Raw genomic sequence first — 12,615 nt, forward strand, 5'->3', positions numbered from 1 at the left:
AGACGGAGAGGGCTGTGTTATATCTATAATGCTGTGACCTTACAAGGGTTATTGATAATTATTTTTGTCGATTCTGAGAAAAATGGGTAGGTAATATATTGTTATGAAACATGTAATCACTCAAAGCAAAAATGGCACAAGGACAAGCCAGATAGGCTTTGGAATCCTAGATGGGAAGGGGATGTTTGCCTGTGAGCATCAAAGAACACTGGTTATGACCTCAATAATACGTCACAGAATACTGGTTATGACCTCAATAATATATCAAGGAACTCTGGTTATAACTTCAATAGACCAAATCAGAATGTTTGTAAACAAAGGTTGCCAATGTACTTCCGGGTGGCAAACTGTCATCCTGTCAACAGCTGAAGTAGTTCATTAACGCAAATGTTATTGCGAAATCGTATTGTGTTGGGGGTTGAAATGCCAAATGTACCCAGCCACGTAAAGGATGATTATTATAATTATTAAAGCACTATTTAAATCGTTAATTATCCTTTTATTGAGAGTAACAACACAAGCGGGCAACTTATATCAATGCTTATTTTGCCATTCTGCCTACGCACGCTGAAAGCTGAGCTAACAAAGTTATGTCAACTTTCTTCCCCTAGCAAATGTTAACAAGCTAGGATGTCTAAAGTTAGTCAATCACCATCAACTCGCCACAATGTTACCTGCAGAATATGTCTCAAAAGCTTGTGTAAGTTTATACAAAAAGGATAATAGGAAATAACTTTGGGTAGCATATCGTGCTAGCGTGAAAGTGCTAGTCCCGTTGTTATAAATAAACAAACCACGCACAGTGGCGTGATCTGGCTTGGGTATGATACGGTTGCTTAATCTTTTTTCATAATGCAGGTCGGCAAAACCCTGATTCTGGCCACACTGATTTTGCCCCATCACAACAGCTGAAACCTGAGATGGCCAACTCCAGCCCAACCACATCTGCTAAGAGATCATAAATCCTCAAAACTGATCATGTACAATAAAATGACAAAGTTTTCAATACTTTCAATAAGATCGATAGATAGGTACTTTATTTATATCTGTATGGACAAATTATTGTGTCCACACAAATAGCTGGAAAGCTACAAACGGTCCTGAAAATCGTTCATGTTAAGTTGGATATTGTAGCGATCTCACTACGTCACTACGAGTTTGATACTTCAATGTTCTTCAATGACTTGGTCGTTGCAATATTACCGTTATTCGCTAACAAATATCGACAGCAACGAAATCAGGACGTCTAGTTTTTCAGTTGACAAGATCATCCTCATAAAACGTGTTGTAATCATATTCATAATTATGATTTAAACGTGTTAAATTGCATGAAAAATCCTGTTGGTTTGTTAAGGTTTACTATGGGCAGGGGCGAAGTTTGCCACCCGGAAGTAAGATATTTGTTATTGTGACGTCATGCTGAATTGTTGTATAATATATCATAGAATGCTGGTTATAACTTCAATAATACATCACAGAATGCTGGTTATGACCAATAATACATCGAAGAATGCTGGTTATGACCAATTATACTGATCCATTTGTACTTGTTCTATTTCACAGTTACCACTCTGAGACCAACCTTGTGAGATATATGAAACGTCTAGAGAACAAAGACCTCTCTCTTGTGCATAGTATGATTCCACTTGTAAGTGTGCACATAAATCACATTTACATGCATTTATTTTACTTCATCTAAAAATATCTTTACCATTGATATTCTTCTACACATGAATGGTTAATCTCCAACTTCATCCCCTAAAAACTTTCATTATAGGGATCTTGCACGATGAAATTAAACAGCTCTGCAGAACTGATGGTGAGAGGAGCCATTTTGTCATTACCCATTGCTGCTGATTATGTATAATCAGGTGATGTACATTTTCCTTGCCTTTATGTATGTATTTATCTGATGTATTGCTTCATATCCACAGCCAATCACTTGGAGGGAGTTTGCAAACATCCACCCATTTGTGCCACTGGACCAAGCTGTAGGTTATCAACAGCTGTTCCACCAGCTGGAGAAAGACCTCTGTGAGATCACTGGCTATGACAAGATCTCCTTCCAACCAAACAGGCAAGACCGCGAGTTGGATGATGATTGTGTACAATAGATATTTGAGTTGGATGATGATTGTGTACAATAGATATTTGAGTTGGATGATGATTGTGTACATATATGCTCAATATACAGCCGCGGAAAAAATTAAGAGACCACTTCAAAATTATCAGTTTCTCTGGTTTTACTATTTATTGGTATGTGTTAAAGTGAAATGTACACTTTTGTTTTATTCTATAACCTACTGGCAACATTCCTACCAAATTTCAAATAAAAATATTGTCATTTAGATCATTTATTTGCAGAAAAATGACAATTGGTCAAAATAGCAAAAAAGATGCAATGTCTTCAGATCTCGAATAATACAAAGAAAACAAGCTCATATTCATTTTTAAACTACACAATACTAATGCTTTAACTTAGGAAGAGTTCAGAAATCAATATTTGGTGGAATAACCTTGATTTAAAATCACAACTTTCATGTGTCTTGGCATGCTCTCCACCAGTCTTTCACATTGCCGTTGGGTGACTTTATGCTACTCCTGGCGCAAGAATTCAAGCAGCTCGGCTTCTTTTCATGGCTTGTGCCCATCCATCTTCCTCTTGATCCCATTTCAGAGGTTTTTTATGGGATTCAGGTCTCGAAATTGGGCTGGCCATGACAGGGTCCTGATCTGGTGGTACTCCATCCACACCTTTACTGGCCTGGCTGTGTGGCATGGAGCATTGCCCTGCTGGAAAAAACACTTCTCAGAGTTGGGGAACATTGTCAGAGCAAAAGGAAGCAAGTTTTTCTTCCGGCACAACGTTGTACTTTGCCTGGCTGAGGTTTGTAAAAGACTATAAGGATTGAACCAAAGCAGACTGGAGGGTCTTCTAAGTTCGTCTTCTCTGATGAGTCCAATTTCACAGTAGGTGCAAGACTCTGTGGCTTGTAGGCCTCTCCAGGTCTCCGTCTAACCATCAGACGACCATGTGTTGGGCAAAGCTGAAAATTGGACTCATCAGAGAAGACTAACTTAGAAGACCCTCCAGTCCGCTTTGGTTCAATCCTTATGGTCTTTTACAAACCTCAGCCAGGCAAAGTACAACGTTGTCCCGGAAGAGAAACTTGCTTCCTTTTGCTCTGACAATGTTCCCCAACTCTGAGAAGTGTTTTTTCCAGCAGGGCAATGCTCCATGCCACACAGCCAGGCCAGTAAAGGTGTGGATGGAGTACCACCAGATCAGGACCCTGTCATGGCCAGCCCAATTTCGAGACCTGAATCCCATAAAAAACCTCTGAAATGGGATCAAGAGGAAGATGGATGGGCACAAGCCATGAAAAGAAGCCGAGCTGCTTGAATTCTTGCGCCAGGAGTAGCATAAAGTCACCCAACGGCAATGTGAAAGACTGGTGGAGAGCATGCCAAGACACATGAAAGTTGTGATTTTAAATCAAGGTTATTCCACCAAATATTGATTTCTGAACTCTTCCTAAGTTAAAGCATTAGAATTGTGTAGTTTAAAAATGAATATGAGCTTGTTTTCTTTGCATTATTCGAGATCTGAAGACATTGCAGAATGGAATGAGAGCCTTCCTTATTCAGATCCCTTTTATCCTGTACAAAATCTCCCACTTTACCACCTTCCAAAGCAGCCCCAGACCATCACATTGCCTTCACCATGCTTGACAGTTGAGGACCTATGTCTGTTACTTGAACTAGACAGTCTAAGGGGACACAATTTATTTGTCCTCGTGCTCAGGTCTGCAGGGACCTCCCCCTCCTCTCTCTTTTCTGGTTGGAGCCAGTTTGTACCGCTCCGTGAAGGAAGTAGTACAGTGTTGTATAATGTTGATCTTCAGTTTCATGGCAATTTTTCACAAGTAATAGCCTTCATCAACAAGAATGGTCTGATGAGTTGAAGAAGAAACGGCCATTTTGAGCCTATAATTGAACCCATGACTGCTGATCCTCCAGACACTCGACTAGTTTAAAGAAAGGCAGTTTCATTGATTCTTTAATCAGCACAACAATATTCAGCTGTGTTTACATTTGCAGAAGGGTTTTCTAATGATCAATTAGCCTCTCAAAATGATAAACTGGCTTTAGCAAACACAATGTGCCATTGTAACACAGGACTTTGCTAAATGTATATTACATTAACAGTGTGTGTGTGTGTGTGTGTGTGTGTGTGTGTGTGTGTCTGTGTCTGTGTGTCTGTCATATTGCATAACCCTTTTATAATGGCCAGTACGCAGTCACCAGTCATACAGTATGTTTAGTGCTTCTACTAGGTACAGATTGTTGACTGTTACCTAATCATTTCCTTGGTCTGGCCTTTGTACTAATCTCTGTACTTTGTCTCAGGGATACGCTGAGTCTTCATCCTGATTTCTCCATGTGCTGTTTTACAGTGGTGCTCAGGGAGAGTATGCTGGCCTTGCTGCCATCAAAGCCTATCTCAACTCCAAAGGGGAGTCTCATCGAATTGTAAGTTGTCTTATCAGTCAAGGTTGCCTTTTACCCGTTCTCCTTTCTGGGCTAAAAGCCAACATGGATAGCCCAGAATGTTGGCTCTTTATTGGAAGTTTTATTTCAGAATTCCTGCAAGAGTAGGACTGACCAACCTTAGCAAATTGGGTTGTGGGTTTTACTCTAAACCTATTCACAAAATGGCTATGTTTGTATGCAATACCGGAGAACGTTCTGTGTTAATTCTGTTGATTCTTTGAATTCAGGCTCCAATCACCATTTGGAACCCTTACAAATCTGGGCCCGTATTCACAAAGCATTGGATCTTACAACTAAGAGTTCTTCTTCTATGTCACACTTTAAGTTTAATAAACTAAGAAAGACTCAGTTGCTATGGTTGACGTCAAGTCTCATGCACAATCTCATTGCTTTCAATGACTGTGATGATTGGTTGATGAGTGACAGGCCTGTGCCAGTGAGTAGGCATGGTTTCATAGCCTACCGCAAAAAGTGATTTATTAATAAACAAATAAGACTGCAAATTAAATAAGAATGGAATAAGCCACACACAGGCCAAGTATCTTCACACATTTTTTTTTAATGCATCTGTATGATAACACGTTTGTGTTCATACATGCATCAGAGGATCAAACCTATTGGCACACGTGTGGCATATCCACATGATGCAAACATGATTCCATGACTTTTAGAAGAAGAGAAAATATATACAGATTAATAGTGGATAAAAATTGAGATGGCCAGGATTTAAAGCGATTTTTCCATTTGTTTGGGGGTTGGTCTTAGGGACTGAGGGGTCCTCCAGACCGAAGGGCTAGTTTAGAGCACTAAGGGGCTTTGGGACCATTTCTATAAATGAAGACAAATTCACAAGAAAGACTCTGTTGCTATGTAAACAAATCATGGAAATGGATCAGGTTTGATTTCATTCAGTGCGTGCACATGATGGCAGTACTCCGATTTCGGCCAAACCCCAATTTCTCTCTCCATGGGGTCTCCATGGGGGGTTAACTGTGTTATCTCACGGCACATGGCAGTGACAAATCCAGATCTTGGCCGCGTCAGTTCAAATCAAATGTGGAATATTTACAAGCGGGCATCTGCTACTGTTGATTAACTGTGGTGTGTTTTTGTTTCATTTCACAACTTATTTACTGTATAAAGTTGCATTAGTATTGATTGATTCACATCAATATGAATTGATAACATGACTAACAAGTAGGGGTGCAACGGATCATCATTGATCCGTGATCCGTTCGGATCATCTATTTCGGTTCGGCACACGCATGATCCGCGGATTGATTTATGAAAAAAATAAATGACCATGCTGACCAAATAAAACAAAATATGAATTTATTATGATTTTACACCAAGCGCCAAAAGCGGTACTAATGCGACGCAACGTTCCACACGGGTAAATTAAAACAGCGCACTGTAGTTTGCCATGTGTGGTGCTTGTTGGAGAGAGGAGCTACGATTTAAATGTTTAGCTCGCTCCCTATCATTAATAGATCGCTGGGTTTTAAACTTAAGCTGGTAGTCTGCCTGTGCCTGTAGTGGTAACCATAGTGATGATATACAACTGTCTACCGGCTGAGCTGGTGATTTTTCTGCCACATGAAGGCAGAGAAGATTTTTTTCAAGAACCAAAAGATGGAAATATCCTATGCCTGTTGACTTTCCCAGATGTTATGTGAATACACAGACATCCCAAGTCTCCCTGAAGTTCCGGGAGTCTCCCGCATATTGATAACGACTCCTTGATGCCCGCAAATTACTTAAAATCTCCCGGAATCTAGAGCGAGCGAGCCAGACCGCGCACACGAGACAGACGTGATCCAAACTGCGTTAGCATCTGTGTAGCGCGCTCACGACAGAGAGGGAGAGGGACCTAGAGACTGTGCGTGTGTGCCTCAGGAGCATCCTGATTTACCTGTTGCGGTAAGTCAACAAATTAATTTTCAGTGTGGGCGGGCTTTTATCTCTTCTCCCAACCGAATTAATCAATAATTAAATTAATCAGTTCAGTGTATCTAGGAACAGGGCACAGGGAGAGTGCCCCCCAAAAAGAAAATGTAAGACATTTTACAACAGACTATACAAAGGTGTACGTACCCCTGTCTTATAAAAGTAAACCACAATTACAGTCTTGCACACTGTACTATCTGTAACAGTGATTTCAGCATTGCCCATGGTGGGTTAAATGACTAAAAGACTTGTTGTTCATTTTGTATGGCCCTACCTCTCTTGCACTTATTCTTATAATGTTAAGTTATACATGTTTATATGTTTTTAAAGTAATATAAGTTTATAATCTTTAAATATCATTTGTTGCTGGTTTTTTATGTGCCCCCCTGGTTAAACCCTGGCCCCTCCTTGGCCCCCCTAGTAAAAATGGTCTAGAACCGCCACTGACTGTGGCACAAGAAAGCCATACAACAGTGGAAACACATCGAGCATGGCCACGCATTTACAGCGACATCACCCCGGTGTTTCACTGACAGGAGTGAAACCGAAAGCGGCTCAACAACCGCTCATCACCGCGGCATTTAAGCAGCCCCTTCCTCCACATGTTTATTTGTCTTGTCTATTTTTATTTATTTTTTTTGCTGATCCGAAAAATGATCCGATCCGTGACTCTGATCCGAGGAACGATCCGAACCGTGAGTTTTTTTGATCCGTTGCACCCCTACTAACAAGTGGTGGAAAAGTAATATGAAAATTAGCGCGTTCTGTCCAAAACAGTTGCGTTTCAGTTTCAAAGTTTCAGTTTCGGTTTCAGTATTTCAACGTGAATGAGAAGGAGCACAAGAACTGACCGTCTAGCAGCGATTATCATATCATAGACATATATGATGCATGTACTGTATATGTCTATGGGCAGGATCTCAAGCACGTGCAAAAGTTGTTGTTGTCCAGTTAAAATCTAGATTCGAGAGACACATGCGCGCGTAGTCCGATTCCCAGCGTAATCCGATCGTTCATCCGGGGGTCTACATCGGAGTCCAGTCGGACTCAAGTCGGACACAGGAAATCTAGATTTGGGGAGACACATGAATCAGATCTTCGATTTAAATCGGACTGCAATTGGAAACTGGACACATGTGTCTGCACTGATTGGGGCTATGAATGGTAATATGATTGTGAAGTTGTGCAAAAAGTATCCGGAGTTATACTGAGAACTTCAACCAAAATGTCACTTTAAAGAGTTTTGAGGTTCCTTCTATATTTTGCTCAAAATGTCACATTTTGTCCATTGAGACCAGTGATATTTCAAATGTTCTTTTGTTCTCAGGTGTGCCTGATCCCAAAATCCGCCCATGGTACTAATCCTGCCAGTGCCCAGATGGCAGGTATGAAGGTTCAGGTGGTAGAGGTGGATAAAGATGGAAGCATTGATGTGGTTCACTTGAAGGCCATGGTAAGATACTAAAAAGTTTCTTTTAAATTGACTAAAAACTACACTGACACTAGTTTGTTAGTAAATGAGTAGACATGGCATAACCCTGTATTATTATCTTTCAAAAATGTTGGTGTTTGCAAGGCAACAAAATCAACAGCACAATTGACACTGATGAAGGTTATCTCTCTCGCTCTGTGTGTGTGTGTGTGTGTGTGTGTCACACACAGTATCAGTCAAAAGATTGAACACTCATCTCCTCATGCGATTATTTTTTATTATTTCCTACATTATCGATTAATACCGAAGACATCAAAACTATGAAGGAATGCACATGGAATTACACTACCGTTCAAAAGTTTGGGGTCACCTAGACAATTTCATGTTTTCCATGAATGCTCACACTTGTATTTATCAAATGAGTTGCAAAATGAATAGAAAATATAGTCAAGACATTGACAAGGTTGGAAATAATTAATTTTATTTGAAGTATTAATTTGGTTCTTCAACCTTTTGCTTTCGTCAAAAAAGGCTTCATTTGCAGCAATCACAGCATTGCAGACCTTTGGCATTCTAGCTGTTAATTTGTTGAGATAATCTGTAGAAATTTCACCCCACGCTTCCTGAAGCACCTTGCACACATCAGATTGGCTTGATGGGCACTTCTTGCATACCAAACGGCTAAGCTGTTCCCACAACAGCTCAATTGGGTTGAGATCTGGTGACTGCGCTGGCCGCTCCATTACAGACAGCATACGAGCTGCCTGCTTCTTCCCTAAATAGTTCTTGCATAATTTGGAGGTGCGCTTTGGGTCATTGTACTGTTGTAGGAGGAAATTGGTTCCAATCAGGCGCTGTCCACAGGGTATGGAATGGCGTTGCAAAATGGAGTGATAGCCTTCCTTATTTAAAATCCCTTTTACCTTGTACAAATCTCCCACTTTACCAGCACCAAAGCAGCCCCAGACCATCACATTATCTCCACCATGCTTGACAGATGGCGTCAGGCACTCTTCCAGCATCTTTTCACCTGTTCTGCGTCTCACAACTATTCTTCTGTATGATCCAAACACCTCAAACTTTAAATTCATCCAGAACACTTTTTTCCAATCTTCCTCTGTCCAATGTCTGTTCTTTTGCCCATATCAATCTTTTCTTTTTATTGGCGATTCTCAGATATGGCTTTTTCTTTGCCGCTTTGCCTATAAGGCCAGCATTCCAGAGTCGCCTCTTCACTGTAGAAGGTGACACTGGCGTTTTGCGGGTACCATTTAAAAAGCTGCCAGTTGAGGACCTGTAAGGCGTCTATTTCTTAAACTAGACACTCTAATATACTTGAATTCTTGCTGAGTTGTGCACCGGGGCCTCCCACTTCTCTTTCTACTCTGGTTAGAGCCCGTTTCTGTCCACAGGGTATGGAATTGCGTTGCAAAATGGAGTGATAGCCTTCCTTATTTAAAATCCCTTTTACCTTGTACAAATCTCCCACTTTACCAGCACCAAAGCAGCCCCAGACCATCACATTATCTCCACCATGCTTGACGGATGGCGTCAGGCACTCTTCCAGCATCTTTTCACCTGTTCTGCGTCTCACAACTATTCTTCTGTATCATCCACGAGTCATCTAAGGCGATTGGCAAACACAATGTACCATTAGAACACTGGAGTGATAGTTGCTGGAAATGGGCCTCTATACACCTCTGTAGATACAGTATTTCATTAAAAAAAACAGATATTTCCACCTAGAATAGTCATTTACCACATTAACAATGTATAGAGTATGTATTTCTGATTAATTTAATCTCATCTTCTTTGAAAAAAAACAGTGCTTTTCTTTGATAAATAAGGACATTTCTTAGGGACTCCAACTTTTGAACGGTAGTGTATGTAGTACACAAAAAGGTGTTAAACAAACAAACAGAATATGTTTTAGATTCTTCTAAATAGCCACCCTTTGCTTTGATGACTGCTTTGCACACTCTACCTCATGAATCTGATTGAGAGAATGCCCAGTCACCTGAAACGTTTTTCCAACAGTCTTGAAGGTGCCGAGTACTTTTTGGCTGCTTTTCCTTCTCATCCCAAACCATCTCAATTGGGTTTTGGTCAGGTGATTGTGGAGGCCAGATCATGTGACCCAGTACTCCATCGCTCTCCTTCTAGGTCAAAAAGCCACTACAAAGCCTGGAGGTGTGTTTTGGGGTCATTGTCCAGTTGAAAATAAATCTTTTTTTTAATAAATCGCCAACTAAGCCCCATCACTCCTCCATGCTAGCCTGACGTCATACTCATAATTCTAGTCAAACTATAAGTCGGATACTGCTCCATTGGGCTGTGATTATGGGGCGTGTTTCAAACTAAATTAAACTTTTACCTAATCCCGTAGGAATGACGGCAAAACATCTTTTCGATCGACAAATGCCTTAATCACGTTTCTCTGTTCCTCTTTCAAAATGAATGCGCTGTCCATGTCTTCTAAAACAGATTTGATGGTAGAATCTACACATCTCAGCTCTCCAGCGGCAACCATGTTAGTTTAAAACTAATTCAACCCAAGCACTCTTTGGTAGGGGTGGGAATCTCTTGGCACCTCACGATTATTTATTTATTTATTTATTTTTTTAACACATCCATTTTATGTTGAAATGCAAGCTGCATCGACTATTGCATTGCTCATAGAAAGTCAAAATTGTGACCATTAAAAGCTTTTTCTCTAATAAAGCAAATAGAGAAGGTAATTGATCTGTTGATTTTCTTTAATTATCAAACACAAAGTAGGAAGTGATTTTAGACTCTGAGTTGCAAACTCAAATGATTCAATAGTCGAAATGCATCGATAATCGTTTTATCGGTTTCGAATTGATAATCGATAATCAATCGATAATTGCATTTCAACAAAATGGATGTGTAAAAAAAACGATTATCAATTCTAAACCGATAAAACGATTATCAATTCATTTCGACTTTTAAAACATTCGAGTTTGCTACTCAGAGTCTTTGCTACACTTCCTACTTTGTGTTTGATAATTAAAGAAAAACAACAGATGAATTACCTTCTCTATTTTTTTATTAGAGAAAACGCTTTTCCTTGTCGCAATTTTGACTTTCTTTGAACAATCCAATAATCGATGCAGCTTGCATTTCAACATAAAATGGATGTGTAAAATAAAAAAAAAAACAGCTCTGGTCGGGCATAGTTCTGCCCCAAAGGAGCAATGCCAGAATAAACTTCCCGCCCTCAAATGTTGTGGGCTGGCCTACCTGGCAACCAGGCTTCCTTCATGCTCCACGGTGGGAATCACAATTGCAGAAACTATCCGCTCTCATACCAAAAAAATTACAATTTTGATTCATGAGACCAAAGTACAGATTTCTACTGGTCTAATGTCCATCCCTTGTGTGATTTGGCCCTAGCAATTCTCTTCTTGTTCTTCCCCAGTAGTGGTAGCAATTCAACCCTGATTTCGGCAGTCTCCTCTGAACAGTTGATGTTGAGGTTTCTGCTACTCTGTGAAGCCTTTATGTGGGCTCTAATCTGAGGCGTGTTAATAGGTGGTTTCTGGGGCTGGTAACGGTAAATAACTTATCTTCTGCAGCAGGGCCGTCCTTATGAGCTCAAGTTTCATCATACCGTTTGAATGTATTCTCAAGTGCAATCGTGAAAACCATCAAAGTTCTTGAAATTTTGTGAATTAACTGACCCTTATCTCTTAAGAAAAAAAACATTGTTGCCATAATATGTACAGAAGTCATAGTTGAGTTCCTCATGAATCTGATTAAGAGAATGCCTAGAGTGTGCAAAGCAAAAGGTGGTTATTTTGAAGTATAAAAAAAATATTCTGGTTTGTTTAACACATTTTTGTTTACTATGTAATTCCATATGTGGTGTTTCATAGTTTTGATGTCTTCAGTATTACGCTACATTGTAGAAAATGTAATAAAATGAGTGAGACAGTGTTTCCAAACTTTTGAATGGTACTGTATATTCTGACCTAGAGCACAAAACGACACAGTTAATGTGGTGAGCGGGATCAACAGATCTATATCTAGCCTTCACATGACCATATGCCATCAAAATGTATTCAAGGATATACAAAATCCGGTACCTAACAACATATGTTGCTTTAAATAAAATGTATCACTATGGACAAAGATAAAGGATTCAAGGTAAAGGCACTGTTAGAATTAAATGTAGGGGTCATGTTCGTAGTTCTCATACTTTATTTTCCCCTTAGGTGGAGAAACACAAGGCCAAATTGGCCGCCATGATGATCACGTACCCCTCTACTAATGGTGTATTTGAAGAGAACGTCAGTGAAGTCTGTGATCTCATCCACCAGAACGGTGGCCAAGTCTATCTGGATGGTGCTAACATGAACGCTCAGGTGAGGAGCCTTACTACTAGTTTATCAGATGAATTCAGTCATCAACCTGACAACACTGAGGATTCCCTGAAATGTTTTAAAAGATCTAGTGCATTGTGTTGTTCAGGTAGGCTTGTGCCGCCCCGGGGATTATGGATCCGATGTGTCTCATCTCAATCTTCACAAAACCTTCTGTATCCCTCACGGTGGTGGAGGCCCTGGGATGGGACCCATTGGAGTGTAAGTCAGTCAGTCACAATCCTCTTGCAGATGCTCCAATGCCACACACAAATAAATATCAAATCAAGTTTTTTGCAT

At 40.2% G+C, this 12,615-nt stretch overlaps 1 protein-coding gene across 1 annotated transcript in view; it reads left to right on the forward strand.

The window, feature by feature from the left end:
- Positions 1-12,615, forward strand: part of gldc (glycine dehydrogenase (decarboxylating)) — a gene marked incomplete at both ends in the record, with an annotated part of 31,976 nt that overhangs the window by 9,513 nt on the left and 9,848 nt on the right. The window contains 5 exons of the mRNA XM_080853878.1: positions 1,935-2,077; positions 4,458-4,533; positions 7,829-7,954; positions 12,169-12,318; positions 12,425-12,537. Of these exons, the coding sequence (XP_080710004.1) occupies positions 1,935-2,077; positions 4,458-4,533; positions 7,829-7,954; positions 12,169-12,318; positions 12,425-12,537 (608 nt within the window). The remainder of the gene's footprint in view (positions 1-1,934; positions 2,078-4,457; positions 4,534-7,828; positions 7,955-12,168; positions 12,319-12,424; positions 12,538-12,615) is intronic.

Source organism: Sprattus sprattus, assembly GCF_963457725.1.
Source record: "Sprattus sprattus genome assembly, chromosome: 16".
Lineage (NCBI taxonomy): Eukaryota > Metazoa > Chordata > Actinopteri > Clupeiformes > Clupeidae > Sprattus > Sprattus sprattus.